At 39.1% G+C, this 16,864-nt stretch overlaps 1 protein-coding gene across 1 annotated transcript; it reads right to left on the reverse strand.

Moving 5' to 3' along the window:
* Positions 1-1,510: 1,510 nt before the first annotated feature.
* On the reverse strand, positions 1,511-15,133 carry samd9l (sterile alpha motif domain containing 9 like). The gene is made up of 3 exons (XM_038700014.1): positions 14,998-15,133; positions 10,525-10,589; positions 1,511-7,868 (listed from the first exon to the last, which is right to left on the reverse strand). Exons 2-3 carry the CDS (start codon positions 10,526-10,528, stop codon positions 3,235-3,237), a joined length of 4,638 nt encoding a protein of 1,545 aa, XP_038555942.1. The 5' UTR covers positions 10,529-10,589; positions 14,998-15,133; the 3' UTR covers positions 1,511-3,234.
* Positions 15,134-16,864: the final 1,731 nt, after the last annotated feature.

The following is a 16,864-nucleotide window of genomic DNA, read 5'->3' on the forward strand; positions in this document are numbered from 1 at the left end:
GCAGCTTGGTGAGAAGGTGACAACAGTTGGTGCGGTTGTCACAAATGGAAGAAACACAAAGCAACAAAACAAACTGTCAGTCTCCCTTGGTCTGGGGCTCCATGCAATGATCATGAGAACAGTGAGGAATCAGCCCAGAATTACACAGGAGGATCTTGTCAATGATCTCAAACTAGCTGGGACTGTAGTCCCAAAGAAAACAGTAACACAATACGCTGTAAAGGACTGAAATCCTGCAGCGCCCGCAAGGACCCCCTGCTCAAGAAAGCACATGTACAGGCCCGTCTGAAGTTTGCCAATGAACATCTGAATGATTCAGAGAACTGGGTGAAAGTGTTGTGGTCGGATGAGACCATTGTCGAGCTTTTTGGTATCAACTCAACTCGCCGTGTATCGAGAAGGAGGAATGCTGCCTATGTCCCCAAAAACACCATCCCCACCGTCAAACATGGAGGTGGAAACATGATGCTTTTGGGGTGTTTTTCTGCTAAGGGGACAGGACAACTTTGCCACATCAAAGGGACGATGGACGGAGCCATATACCGTCAAATCTTGGGTGAGAACCTCCTTCCCTCAGCAAGGGCATTGAAAATGGGTCGTGGATAGGTATTCCAGCATGATAATGATCCAAAACACACAACGAAGGAATGGCTCAAAAAGAAGCACATTAAGGTCCTGGAGTGGCCTAGCCAGTCTCCAGACCTTAATCCCATAGAAAATCTGTGGAGTGAGCTACAGGTTCTAGTTGCCAAACGTCAGCCTCAAAACCTTACTGATTTGGAGAAGATCTGCAAAGAGGAGTGGAACAACATCCCTCCTGAGATGTGTGCAAACCTGGTGGCCAACTACAAAAAACATCTGACCTCTGTGATTGCCAACAATGATTTTGCCACCAAGTACTAAGTCGTGTTTTGCAGAGGGGACAAATACTTCTTTAACTCATTAAAATGCTAACCAATTTATAACATTTTTGACATCCGTTTTTCAGATTTTTTTTGTTGTTATTCTGTCTCTCACTGTTCAAATAAACCTACCATTAAAATTATAGACTGATCATTTCTTTGTCAATGGGCAAATGTACAAAATCAGCAGGGGATCAAATAAGTTTTTTCCCTCACTGTAAGTTGTATGGATGTATAGACAGTGTATTCTAAAACTCACGTAGTAAAAAGACTTGGTTAGTCCAATGGCATGTCATCAGAGTTTGCACTGAAGACAGTTCTGTGTTTACAAACATTTGTTGTAGGAAGAGTCAGGGCCAAGTGAGACACAGGAAATAACAGACAGCTCACAAGTGTAACATTAGGATAACTAAATACATTTGTACTGTGACTAGCTACATTAACTAGCAGCTGTTCAATGTTTTTTATGGTAGGAAGTCAGTGGAGTTTTGTAATATATTCTGTCTCTGTGACTGTGCACCTGAGTCTTTATAATCTCCCCTCTCTAGTCACAGCACCTTTTTCCTAAATTTTGTGAATGAGCAAATACAATAACAATGTCATCTCAGTCATGATAAACATAAAAAGTTTAATTCAAGAAAACAAAATGTATAGGCTAGATCAACAAATGCTTTCAAATTTATTTAAATCAAGATCCTTAACGTGATGCTTGATTTCCTGATAGACTAATAACACAACATCACAATTACTTAGAATGTAGCTTTTCACCATTTCAGATTTAAATACTTTGTTGTTGAATTGACCTCCAAAATCCCTTAATTAACTGTACTGATGATCGAGTTCTAAATCAAAAACCATTTTGAACACAGTATGCTGCAGAAATATTAATGTCCCATTAGCTAGTCTAATTAAAACTATAAGTCAAACACACTTAATATGGACACCTGTAAATCTGATGACCAAACGCTAAATAAATTGGGGTACATACACTGACACAGAAAATTCCCTCATGTGTTGAACCAATATCAAAACCACAACCATTAACATGGACGATTTTTTTTACTCTTAACAACAAAAAGTTGTTTGCACATATTTTGTTGATGAAATGTCTCCAAATTAGGTTTTGCACAATTACACTGGTTTTCAGGTCATTTAATAATTTCTAAAGCTACATGGTGTAGCCCCAACATATCTAGTAGGTATCATGTTGAAAAGGTGAAAAGAAAAAGCTCTTTTGAGTGTTCCCATGTGTAAAATAAAAAAAGATAATCAGGCACTTGCCCTTCACCTTTGAAACAAATTACTGGGAAAAAAACCCTAATAATAATCATAATTTTACTTCCACTACAAAGTTGCAATCAGGGTTTTTTGAAAATATTCAAGTTCTTAGGACAGTGTTAAAAAACGTAGAGGCCTACCTAGTCTGCCTTAAAAAGTCTGCCATTAAAGTCTGCATATAAATTCATATCTTCTAAATAGAGCACACCAGTTTAACCTGAAACACCAGTGTAGTTTGTTTTAAGGAATGACAACATAAAACTAAAACTGAAAAAGAAAAGGGTTTATTGTATTCTATTACGTTTTATATATATTTAAGGACACTAACATTTACAGACATCTTCATATTACTATCAAAAATACATCCCATTTAAAAGTATATAAAAATATAAAAAGTATAACAATAAAATCATAGGTATGCACTGTAGCCTGACTGGTTTCATTTGTACTTTCGTGTTAAGAACAAGCAGGTTTTCATCCAAGTATATTCATTGACTATACAAACCACTTAACACACTTGTTATTTCTCCATCGCATATCAACATGTATACACATTCTTCTCTAACCATACAAAGTGTTGCCATTTAGCTCTTTATTGTCAAAGACTAATAAATTCCCATTCCCAAAATAGTTGCATTTAATTCCATTGCTTGGTCTATCTGAACTGGATCTACAATCTAAAAATAAGAGGATACTAGGTATATGTCTAAACTGGGATTTAAAGTTTCTATTTTCGAGCTATAGAGTAGCAAATTCAGTTTACATTATTATAACTCTGGGAATCCAGAGTCAATTCTGTCATAGTCCATGTTCATGCAAAAATAACTATCTTACAAGACAATACAGTGCTCATGCCACACCATGTGCCACAACATTTCAGTTTCATAATTTACAAATATTGCCTATTTGATAAAATGTAATAAGCAGGCTTCAGTATTTTGAGTTGATCTTTTCATTATCTGTTGTTGCTCTTGGTAGTGTGGTGGATTCTAGTCCCACTCTTCAGCAAGCTGACATCCAGCCATATGTCAAACGATCATTGTTCCATGATAAACTAATTTTTCACAATGATGTTGCAGGCAACAGGACCTCTAAAGGTGAACCCCAGGTAGAATGTGATGTTTTCATTACTATGAGGCACTGAAGGTACATGAAGAGGCAGAATGTTGAACTTCTTTTTCCGAGGGCCCTCAAGGTACACCACTCCATCTTCAGTCCATCCAGACACACGTTTCAGCATCATGGCGAGCTCAGGCTTTTTCCATGCCTCTCCCCTAAACCACTTCATGCGTTTCTCAGAGACTGAGAACAGCTTTGTGACTCTTTCAAACTTTCTTTTGTGGACAAATTTATCCAATCCATTCGCACTACCCAGAAAAAAATGGGTGTAAAGCCTTCTCTTACGCTGAGGAATGTCCTTCATCTTGGTCCAGTAGCCCTTTTCCAGGTGTTCAACAGCCGATTGCACAATTTCATATTTGTTTTCTTTCTCAAGGTCAGTGTCATGATCCTCTGGCCAGAATAGCAAAGTAAGCAAGAACAGGGCACTTGGTAAACATTTCCTTTTATCAGATGGGAACTGACGACAAAGTGCCTGTAGATCTTTCAGAGGAGCTACCATTCGAGTCTGTGGTGACAGGCAGTTTAGAGAAATGTGGGCCACTATGTAATTGACAATATCCCTTTGACCAAATTTGGCCTTTATTGGATTGCTGGGATAGAGAGAAAGGATGCTCTCCAGAAGAGGTACCGCATTTCTCTGGTCAGTTAACTTCGAGAGGATGGATGTTATGTTCCCCCCGCCAAGATGATAGATGATCATGCGTTTCTGGAAAGGAGTTAGATTGGCTGGGTTTAAGTGACCATGAACTGCTGTGGGATGAGATTCACTGAAGTACTTTCCATACTCTGAAGATTTTTTTGCCAACCATGTGAGTGGATGGCTTATCTTCTCCTCAGGACTTTCAGGGGTCTCTTCCTCATCTGCACCAACATCAGTCTGGAAGTAACTGAGGTCTTCTGAAATCCATTCCAATGCATCTTGCATTGTTTTGTTAAGTTTTTTCAAACGGCCATGAAATGGTTCCCAGGCATCTTCAACTTCCTCAGGAATGTAATCTGTTAACAGGTACTTCATACACTCTGAATGGCCATTTGCTCTGTTTGCAAACACTTGCGATGAAGAGATCAGTTTGAGCAGGCTGCATCCAACCTCAACTTCAGAAAAAAACCCTGAACTGTTAAGGTTTTCCATATCTGCATCAGCTGCTTTCTCACATTCTTTAAAACACTCCAGGGCTTTCAGTGCCGTCTCCACAGCATCTGCTATATTTTCAGCTGTCTTTGGTACATTGTCGTTGTCAATAGCTTTGCATTTTGCTTGGAACCATTTCCTGTACACCTGCCCTTTTGTGTCAAGTATGTAAGAGTTGTTGGGCAGCTGTTTAGCTGCAGTCTCTGCCCAGTGTTTTGCCTCTTCAAACTTCTCATAAGTATAATGAAGACGAGCAAGTTGTTGTGCAAAGAATGGATCTTTATGGAAACGCTGGAATGCTTCCTTGAGTAACTCAATTGCTGTGTCTGGGCTTTTCTCATTTTCACAAACATGCTCAATCAGAGGAGAGAAAAAACTATCATATTTGTCCCCTTTGCTTATTCTGGCTCGCCTAATAAAAAGTGCTCTCAAAAATGATAGATACTCGTCCCTTCCAAATCTGTGCTCAAAAAGCACAGTCTCACAGAGCAAATTCATTGCCAAACTGCTTTGGGTCTGCTGGTTCCCCAAAAGTTGCTGGAGAATTTCCTTTGCAACGAGTGGGTGGATGATTCTGATTGATTCAATGTGCGTCTTGTCATCTCTAAGGTGCAAAAAGACTAATTTAGCCTGATCACTGAGTGATCTCTCAAAGTCATGATGGCGAAACCTTTCCATGTGAATGGTTAAGGCAAGCAAAGCTTCACAATGGGACTGAGAGATGAAAGAGTTTTGAACATAAGTGTTCAGCAGTGCCACATAGTGAATGAGTTGAGTGACAACAGATTGACGGTCAATACCTTGGAGCAAATGTTTCACAAACTGTTGAACGTAATCCACATTGAATCCTTCACTCATCAAAACAAATGTCAGAATGAATTCAGGCTCATATTGTTCTTCAAGTGCCTGTCGTTTTCCAGAAAACTTTCTCTTCTCTTGATCAGACAGTTTGTGAGTGACAGACACATTCTGTAATGGAGACTCCTTGCATCTCCTCTCTGGATCATGGGACCGTCTGCAGCTCAACAAAATGAAACAGAGAGTTCCATACTGGATTCTTTTGATGTTAATGGCAACTTCTAGTTCATTCCTGAGATCATCTAGATATTCTTTGTCAGAGTCTTCAATGAGGAGTAGCACAGGAAGACACCTCTGTGGATCTTTTTCTTCATATTCTCTTAGTTCAACTGTATGTTGTGCAACAAGAGCAGCTGAGTATGAAGGCTTCACAACTGCACATCTTAGATCTTTCCTGTTGTTCCACAGCACTTGTCTTGCCACAGTGCTTCCACCACTTCCTGGATGATGGTAGATGTTTATACTGTTCACCGGAGTTTGATCTGCATTCCGTTTCAAGGCATCATTGAGAAGTTTGGAAACATCATGATGAGCATCTCTTTCAATTACTTCTCCAACATACTTGTGCTCAGCAAGCCAGAAATGCAACCAGTTCACTCTCCCACCACGGTAGAACTGCTGTTCAATGTTTGCTTTTTCCTCATCGATGAAGTCTTTGCTTGTTTCATCACAATGATCGACTGTCAGAATTTCCAGAGAATACATCTGTTCCTCTTGATGTGTTTCAAGTAGACATGTCCCTTTCACAAACACAGGCAAGTGTTTGCTGGCACATGCTTTAACAGGTTGTATCTGCTGCAGAGTTGCATTAATGTGGCTCATTTTCATCCCAACAACACTGGAATTATTCACAGTTTCTGTTCCACATGACCCCTCTGCAAAGCTTTGCCACTTCTGGAAGTTTCCCTGTGATTCACAGATGCAGATGATGTCTTCATGGCCTTCCATGTCTGTGAAAAACTCATAAAAAGTGTGCAAGAGTGGCTTCTCAACTGATGATGTAAGGAGAAAAATGACCTGGAACGTCCCTTTTGGCAAAATTTGTTTACAGATCAAAGACACAGATTCCCGCAGGAAAGTCATTTTTGTCTTGATCCAAGTCATTTCATCACATGGAGTTTCATTTCCTTTGAAGTCAGTACGGCCATTACAAAAGATCCAGCTAGTTTGTTCAAAAAGATGCAGGTGGCTTGTGAATTCGTTGATGCTCATGTCACCAGATATCCTGTAGCTCTGCAGAGAATGCATGTTTGCAGCGTGATGCTGAAGATATCTACTGCAAAGACCCGATGTCTTTGAGTCTGGGTCAAAGTCAAACACACAGAACATGTTCATGTTAAGCAGCCAGTCAATGTTGCAAAGGTCATCAGGTATGAATTTGTTTGTGACAAGTATGAACCATTTCTCCTTTTCAATGAATTTCTTCCCACTAGTCATTAGCATTGTGAGTTTCCTTCCAAGGTCTTTGCAGAAGTCTGGAGCACTGAGGAACTGATTTTTCTCTGCTTCTTCTCTTTGAGCATCCCGATCTTTGACTCGTTGGTAAAAATCACTGAGGTCTTTGTCGTTCACTGGCTCAGTTTTTGAGCCCACCCTCCGTAGAATCGCTTCTTTCTCAAATTCTACTTTGTTAGTTGACTCTTTGAAGTTTGGCAGACGAACTGCATACACCTTGCTCTTAACGATACTTATGGAAGGCACAATGTCAACTTCTACCACATACTTCTTTTCTGTACTTTCTCGATCCATAACCTCAATGAACCTTGGTGGCCGCACACACTGTCGTACATGCTCTTTGTCAGAGGAGAAACTCCTTTCAATGTAGTCCAAAGCATCTACATAAATGTCTTTCTCTTTTACAGGTATACCAATTATCTCACCATGCACATACCCTGCATCCTCCTTGCTGTCCATCACTCCAACGTGTATTGTGCCATTTGATCTGATATTCATACAGCCCGTTGCAAATTTAAGAACCTCTTTGGCAAACTTGGCTTGGAGTCTTGTGCGATCCAGTGTAGCAGCTACAGAAAAAGACTTAAATTCATGGCATGGAGATGTCAGATTAAAAGCACCTGATTCAGGCTGCAGAACTCTGTGCTTTACATATATGAAATCAATTCCTTCTTGATCAAATGGTCGTGGTCTGCAGTCTTCCTTTGAAGTCAACACACATTGTTCCTGACTAGTTGGTCTCTCCTTTAAGATATCTTGATCTCTCTCTGAACTCTGTGCCAGAGAACCTTCACTTGTTGTAGAAAGACATAGAACCGACTTCTGATCAATCTTTTTCTGTTCCAACTCAGTTTTGTTGCCACTGGTGAGCTTTTTCTTCTCTTGCGACTTTGGTTGGGAGTTGATAAGCTCATCTCTCTTTTGAATAATCAAATGAGCAGGCCCTGATTTCATGCAAATATTTGTCTTTAAAAAGTCCTCGTTCAGTGCAAGAAGGATTTGTCCATCTACTTCTTCATCAAAGAGCTTTTCAACATACTGCTCCTTAACTCCAATGGATCTTAGCCAGGTGCTTACTTGAGATTCAGTCCAATTCTGGAGTGATTGCCCAAGTTTGTCAGCTGTATAGTGGGAACAGACAGAAAAAAGCAATACGTTTGATTATAAATAACAGAATCAGAGAAACACTATAGTTCTCTTCCACACTTAATGCATATTTGCCTTTTGTCAACAAACTCTACAAAGTCCAAAGTCAACAATGTGTTAGTCAGTATCTCAATACTTTCCAACTCCCCTATGCTGTCTGTGGAATATGGCCCCAAGACCAATTATTCCTATTGAAGACTTAAATCTTTCATCTTTAATGGACTAATGAATTGGCCTCTTGGGGACAGCAGAACAAGCTGTAAAAACAACCATGACATTTTATCACCTTATGAAATTGATATGGTGACCATTTTAGCAAACAATTACCTACGTACACATACAGAAGGACACAGAGCGATGGTAGCCTTCAATGGGATTCATGTTTCTGTCTACTCTGTTAGCTTTGGTCTGGTCCTGATGGAAATATCAGGCTCTTTAACTGCTAAATGCTCAACCAGGTTCACCAGTCACTAACTTTGTCTGTCTAGTGTTTGATGCTGGGCAGGTAGTATATAGATAGGTAGGGGCCTACTAAATACAGTTAAATGAAAGGACTGTTTCTTTACATGTGGGATCTTTAATGGGAAAATTACACCTTCCATGATGCTTTGCTCTTCGTGAATTCCAGTGTCATGATAACTTAACCAATGTAATTTCAGTTTGTTTTGATTGCTGTAAACTGAGCCAATTAGAGATCACTTGAGGGGAGGGTAGAAAAAGATAGTCGGAAGCAAAAGAACGAGAGAAGACGCAGGTTCGAGAGACAAGCGGCTGTGTATCGATGTGTGGTAAAACTTTCAGTTGAACTCGGAGAGAATTAATATTTGTAGACTTAAGTACACATGTATGGGCACAAATATTACCTTGCAGGTAATTTATGTGTCGTAGCAGGCTTAGTCGTTAGTTTTTTTTTCCAGTGAAAGTGATAAGTGTAGCTTGGTCAGTCCCCACTCGTGTTTGTAATAACAGAGAACAGTGTAAAAGTGCAAACTGTCGGACTTTTAAACTAGAGGGACATTAGCTTGAACTGTCGTGAGAGACAACCAGCGTAGACAACCAACGAGCGCAGTTTTTTTACCGGAGAACTAGAGAGAAAGTGGAGCCGTGGGAGCTAGCCTGCTGAGTAGCACTGCTGTGAGGAGGGACCCCGACTACGGGAATTGCAACGCCACGCGGACATCTACCTACTACACCTCGCCATTCTGCTGCATCGTCTACCAGCCTGTGGATTCTTTGAACTGTCGGAGCGTTGGGGTGACGGAGCCACGTGAGTAAGGGGAGACTTTTCTGAACATTGAACTGTACTACCAGGGAGTTAAAGGATTACCCTTTTATATGTGCACCACCGTATGGGCCCCAACGTCTACAAATCCAAGCGCTTGGTAATAATTTGAACATTTTAAAGTCGAACTGTAATGGTACAGATGTGTGTACTTGGACTCTATTATACTAGAAAAGGTACCACCCTTTTGTTATTAATACCTGTACAGGTTACATTTATTTTCATTCAGTTCTCACACACACACACACGGCTTAATATTTTTTCTATTCCATCCTAAGAGAAACTAAAGAGGAAAGTGTTATTTTAAAGAAAGTCAATTTATTAAGGGTTCATTGTAAGGTACTTTGAACTTACAACTTCAGTGGTTTGGGTTGATAAAAAAAAAGAAGGTGTTTCAAAGGAAACCCTTGGGTTTGAGAGTACCAGGAGAGTATAAATAATGTTTTTTGCTTTTTTCATGCTATATATTGTTGTTGTTCATATTTGACTTTCTTATAAATAATTACCATTATTCTGGGGAACTTCAGTACAGTTCTTAAGGTGAGCTTAGTAGTTCCACAGTGGAGGCACCGCGCTATTATTTTTCTTACACACATTGTTGTTGTCTATGCCTACTTATCCTGCCTGAAGTCACTGTACCGAATATTAGTAAACAGGGAATATTTAGCCAGCTCGCCATCAACAGCTAAGAACCCAGGATCCTGTTTAACACACTTATAATATAGTAGCCCGGTGTGATAGTAAGGTACACCTTAGGTCTTGTTTGATCAGCTCTACTGGTGTCAACAAAGGATTACAGTTATATACTATAGTATCAAAGTGTTTATTTGTTTTCTTTTTGCTTTTTTGGTGGCTCACTGTGGCTGGAAATAAGATTAATGAGAATGAACCAAAAACAGTAAATCTGTGAACTGTAAAAACAAAAACAATTAGCTGAAAGACACTAAAATGCTGATATAGTTGAAGGGAACTGCAGAGAGGTGATGAATGCGGATTCTACACCATGAGTGCTCCCCTTCACAATACACATAATCATCCGACTGATTGTTTTAAATACTGATTGGTGAAGCTATATAAACAGATCACAAATATAAAGTTTCATTAAAAAGGGAAAACTAATTAAGTCTATTATTGTTGTTTGCTTTATTGCATATAGCCAAACCTGTGGCACACAAGGGAATATTTTTGATATTTTCAAAAGCAGAGAAGAAAAATTACAAGATACATTTGAAGTAGGTAAGTATTATAAAAGCCCTGCGACCCTGTACACAGGATAAGCGGTTGACGATGGATGGATGGATGGATGAAGTATTATAAGGGGCATTTCATAAAAACCAACCTCTACTCACCCATGATTTTCTTTCTCCTTTTGTCACATTATCAACTCTGGTGTTCACTTGTTATCACCTTCCATCTGCAAAAGAAAACATTACACAGTTTAGGGCTCCCTCCCCTTCCGGTGGACCACCATGGGACCTTATAGAGAGCCTAAGTCTCTCACTTCCGCTTCCGGCTCGTGGGACCTTATTTTTGGAAAAAGTTTGTACGGTAGTCAATGGCGAGAGACATCTTTTTATCCCATTAGAATTGAACCCTGAATTACACATATGATGTTGGTCAAATTAAAATTTTAAAAGTCACATTTTGTTCAGTAAAGCTGCATGTCGTTTTGTGTGAAACCGCTCAATGAACTACATCTCTCGAATGCACAATATACGTCACCAACATGTTAGCATGGTAAAGCTAGCTAACGGTCATTGCTTTCTTGCTACTAGCTAGATAATGTTCCACGCAGAAATATATCTCACCTGATGTGTTTAATCCAACAACTTGTGGCTCTTTTATCACACCATCCTCTCATGTAAGTGTTTTGATGTTAGCTTCAGTCATTGACAGAGAAAGTTACGTCACATATGCAACTTTTGGGTTTGTGGTCTTTGTAATTACGATTTTCACAGTCTTATATCTCAACAGTTTTACATCAAACTATGACCTTCTTTAATTTAAAATGTATCTTTTAAATCGACAAAGATCATATGTGTAATTCAGGGTAGTGATGTGCAGATCGATCCGAAAGTATCTATTTCTGATACCAACGTTTCCTGCTCTAGGATCGATACGCATATAAAAGGATCGATATCTAAGCTCAGTCATTTGGAGTGAGTGTGTGTTTTATCATAAGCATCTGTCACCAGGATGGTCTAATTATACTCTGTTGATAGGGACTACTTTTCCTTCCACCTGTCAAAGTCATGCTTGTGCTACAGCTCTGTGACAGAGCTTCTTTGAAGTGAGCCGCCACAGCCCTTTACATTTCCCGCGATTGAATACTGACTCAGTCCGACTTTAAAAACACGTCACGTCTGGCTGTATTTTAGCTGTGATGGTAATAATGACGCTGTGTGTGTTGTGTGAGCAAAGACTATGAAATACTTTGGCAACACTGCAAACTTTGCTAAACATCTGAGATTAAGTCAAAATAATATGATGATGTTATGAAGCAGCAGTTCTGAGTAGGAGATTTTCATTATAATTAAAGAATATGATGTATGATTATATATGTAATTTGATGTCTTGTCATTATGCAGCTATTATTTTGAATTGGTAAGGCTACAGTCTACTCATTATTTGTCTCATAAATACAGAAACGAGAGAGGGAGGTCACATTAAACTAGAAATAAAATATGTAAAAAGTATTGGTATCGGCAATACCAGCCTGGGTATCACTTGGTATTGGATCGGTTAGGAATTAAGTGGTATTGCACATCACTAATTCAGGGCACAATTCAAATGGGCATTGACAACCGTACAATATTTTTACGAAATAAGGTCCCATGGTGGTCTAACGGAAGAGGAGGGACTTAGGCTCTCTATTTCGGAAAAATATTGTACGGTAGTCAATGGCAGGAGACAACAAATATTTTGATCCCGTTTGAATTATGCCCGAATCACACATAAGTTTGTCAATTTAAAAGATACATTTTAAAATCAGGAAAGTCGCAGTTTGATGTAAAAGTGTTGAGGTATAAGGCTTTGAAAATACATAATTACAAAGACCACAAACCCAAAAGTCACATACGTGACGTTGTAACTATCTCTCTCAATGACTGGAGCTAACGTTTCTAAAGCTAACGTCAAAAAACCTACATGAGAGGACGATGTGATAAAAGGACTGAGAGTCGTTGGATTAAACACATCAGGTGAGCTATGTTTCTGCATGGAACACAGCTAAGTAATACAGCTAGTAGCAACCAAGTAACGAACGTTAGCTAGCATTACCGCGCTAATATGTTGGTGACGTATATTGTGCGAGACGAGAAATGTAGTTCGTTGAGCAGTTTCACACAAAAAGACATGTAACTTTACTGTTTGCGACAAACTGCGACTTTCTTGACTTGCAAAATTATATTTTAAATTGACCAACATCATATGTGTAATTCAGGGTTCAATTCTAATGGGATAAACCGTACATATTTTTTCCGAAATTAGGTCCCATGAGCCGGAAGCAGAAGTGAGTGACTTAGGCTCTTTTGTAATTGCACATTGTAGACCCATCCGCACCAAGTGCCAACACGATATAGTTAAAAATGTTGTCGTAGGTTATATTAGGCCACTTCTTCATATCATCCTCCCACCCGTGAATAGTTTGAGAGTGTGGCACTGACCTGCCATTTCAATTGATCAGCGATTTTTGGAAATGTTCCCACGGTTCCCATAATTCACCAATTTAGTTAAGCTAATGTTAGTTAGCCCAGGGAAGCGATGAAACGGAAGTGCCGCACAAAAAACGGAAGTTGGACCCATGTTTACTTCCGCGTTCGAAAATAAGGCAGATAGTCGAAGATTCGATGCTTCGACAGGCGCTCCGATGCTTCGACAGCCGGTGTCGTGCTGAAAAGTGATCGTCTGCCAAAAACTGATTGCAGTCTGCTGGAGCTGTATTGCCCAGTCTCTTCAATCATTTTCTGGCAAGTGAAATAGCCTACTGCATTTTATGGGTTGTATTGGCCATTTAAAGGTAGACTTATTTTAAGAGGTAAAAAGTACTAGGTGAGTTATAATCTGTCAAATATAACTCTTCTGAATGAAATCAACTAATTTCAGGGCAGAGATAACCTTTCAGTCAATAATAAAAGGCTTTAATCATTTTCTGGCAGGTGAAATGCTGCATTTTATGAGTTGTATTGGCCATTTAAAAGTATTTTAACAGGTAAAGAGTGGATTGGTTGGTAAGCCTACAAAGCAAGTAAAATAATGCAGTCATAAGGATAATTGCAAAATTGTCTTCATTTTATATCTAAGTTGGCAGGAAGTCATGTTAAGTAGGCTACAAATATAAACAAAGATATTACACATAGGCCTACCAAACATCACTTTTCGGCACGACACCTGATTTGACTGTCAGTCACAGTCAAAGCTTCGCAGCGAAACACGGATCACGCCATTTTGGCTATATGGGAGTGCTCAACATCTGATATTACACAGAACTACCAGTTTTCTCCCACTAAGTAAATATACAGCCTGTAACAATATACAATTCAATGTTTAATTCTGTAAATAAGCATGTAAAAAGAATAAAACTTCCAACAAATGTTTTTAAAGTGCGTGAATAAATCCAAAATTGTAACCCTGGGTCGTCAGTGCGCATGTGTAGGGCGCGTGTGTGTTAACTACTTTCGGATAATTTATCACCATTGATTAACCAAACAAATAATATTTTATAATTTTTAAATAGCCGGCTAACTGAAATAGACCCGCGAGGAACCGCGATGTGCATGTAGTTGTCGGCAGCACGGCATGCATGCAAAACTTTCACAAAACCGGTGAATGACAGGCGAGAGATTGAGACCGAGACAGAGAAAGGTCTTCAAATTTACAGTGCAAGTTGAATGAATAGAGACTGCAGCGCTGCAGCTTCTCAAGATTAAAGCGGAGCTACCCTGTGTAAATCGTAAACCCACCTCCCCCACTCGCAATCGCCATGCAAAAAACACATATGATTCGACTATCAGTCGACTATAGGCAGGACTTGACGATTCTGATTCCACTAAGTAAATCCTTAGTCGGGGACAGCCCTGATACAGTTACATTCAGTCCATTGTCATCTTGAATATGTGGTAATGAAACTGGCTCACAGGCAGATTTATTGCATCTAACCTTGTGGTGAAACTTTCAACCTGGAATTACAGTTAGCTTTACCTCACTGGATTTTTTTAACTATCATCTCAAATCTTACACTCCTCATCGAAATTACTCATAGCAGCACCAATACTGGATTTTTAAGGCCAATACAGATACCAACATTTATTAGTTTTGAAATATATCAGCTTATATTAATTTTTTAAACATTAACATAAGATACACAAATGTTTTTATAAGGAAGTCTTTAAATGTATTTGTTTTTTTAAGAATTGTGTTATTAGATAGCCTAAAAAGACCATTTGTGCTGGAAGACAGAGTTCAGGCAGTCCAAACAAAAAGGCAGGAATCACCTGTTAACCTGAGCAGTACAGGACCATTATAGCCACATTATGTGATTTTGTTGTTATTTTCCCAAATTGTAATTGTTGTTCCCCTAATTGTCTTCTGGAATAATGTAATTTAATTGTATTAATTATTGTTCAATTGTCCATCGTTGATGCAGTTATTTAGCATAGCAGTTCAAAGATTCCGTTTGGACTGTGCTTCTGGAAGCACTGGAACGTCCGAGCTACATACCATGGGAGTAATTTATTTTTGTGCGTCAGCAGCACAGGTCTACTATGATGAGTAAGGTAAAAATCATTACACTAAACAATTAAAAATGTGATCATTGTTCTTACCTTGGATAAAGAAATCAGCCTTGTCCCTTTCCTGGTCTGGATTTTTTTTCAGAAGTCAAACCTAGCAACGTTAAACGCAGGCATGACTACTGTGACTTCCCTCAATCTCTCTCTTATATCGTCTGTTGCTGTCTGCTGTGCTGGCTGACGGCACCCACTGCGCCTGCGTAGATATGCAAGTTTCGTTTTTGAGGAAATGCCACAGGAAACTAGACTGTATAGAAAGAACACATACAGCCGTACACGACTCATAGAGCAGAATGTTTTATGCGTGATGAAATCAAACGCAGGCTTTTCAAATTTACTTAAATGTAAAAATACAACTACAATGTTATAGCCGCAAGCAGCAGCAGCAGGCGGTTTCAGGCTCCATAAAGCTCAGCAAAGTAACTTCAGTTTTGTCTAAGAAAGAAACAGACAAATCACAGTGGGGGAAAAATGTCCAGCCTAGTAATTTCATGTCTCTTGCTCGGTCCCTTTGGGGTTTAATCCCTGATGTTAAATTAAAAAGCGATGCTTTCAAAATTTGAAGCACCAAAATGTCTCACTACTATAGCCTAATACTGTTTAGGCCTACTTATAAGTACAGTGCTTGAATAAAAACGGTCTGCGTATCTCTGAATTACAGATTATCTTGAGATACACCCAGACCAAAAACGTACACATGGCCCATTTATGGTTGAGGCATTATTAAAGAAAATCACATTAACTGAGCATGAAATCAGTCATGTAATAGTTAGGGACCATAGACTATATATAAAAACAAAACAAAAAAAAGGGTGGGACAACTACAGAGCTTTTAAAGTGAAATAAAGGATGTGGTCGGCAGAAGGGGAAAAAAAGCAACTTGTTTTATAGTAATAATCTAATTGTTCTTGTTCACATTCAGTGGCTATTTTAAGTGCATCCAGAAAGTATTTAAAGTATGTATGCAAAGGCTGAATACTGTGTACATGTGCTTTTTTCGTTTATCTTTAATTTGCAAAGAATTCAGATTTCAGAACAGAGCAACAGATGAAAGGGCAAATGTTATACAGGTGTTATGAAATGATGGTTCTTCCACAGATGTGTTGAATAATGGCAGAGATATGAATGAATGCTATTTTAAGTCTGTATGATGAAAACTGCAGTCTGATAGCTGTATATTGCACAATATGTAGTTAAACCAGGGACTTACCATTTCTCCTGGAAGACAGAAAGTTACTGCTGTTGAACTGATAGAAAAAAGGAGGGATCACCTGTTAACCTGAGCAGTACAGTACCTTTTGTTGGGACACACCCCAGCGTTAATCATGGAATGACTGTTTACCAGATATAGTACCAGTATGCACAGAACAGCCCCGGGAGGTTCTGTCATTGTCCGTTTTAATTATACATAAGTGTTTTATAAACCTGTTATAGACAGCACATGTAGGGAGTCATGGGGCATCCTTACCATGCACCTGAACTTATACTGGCTCTATGTTGACACATCCCAAACCTCTCTGTACTGAATGCACAAAGACATAACTGAATGTTACTTTAATTGTTACTTTCTGGTTAAATTGCATTTGAGTTCATACCTATTCATAGGTTTACATCCTGATATGAGAGTCCGGTTTTAGATACATTACCCATGTATGTCAGTGTTTGACTTTGAGAGGGCGCAATGATTCACACAGGCTCTGTGTTACTGTGTCTTTTTGTTTGAAGTAAAATTCCTGCTTTTGCTGGCCAATGCTCCAAAACTTTTAACATCTGACAGAGAGGATATACCACATTCTACTCTAACCAATGTCAACTGTGGCAATAGCTAACCAAGGCAATTCAATATATATCTGCAGCTTGGAGCACATATAAATTAAAGTATTTAGGACAGTTTAGTATA

Source organism: Micropterus salmoides, unplaced genomic scaffold (assembly GCF_014851395.1).
Source record: "Micropterus salmoides isolate LMB-PRFRI ecotype aquatic unplaced genomic scaffold, ASM1485139v1 Ms_hic_scaffold_10, whole genome shotgun sequence".
Lineage (NCBI taxonomy): Eukaryota > Metazoa > Chordata > Actinopteri > Centrarchiformes > Centrarchidae > Micropterus > Micropterus salmoides.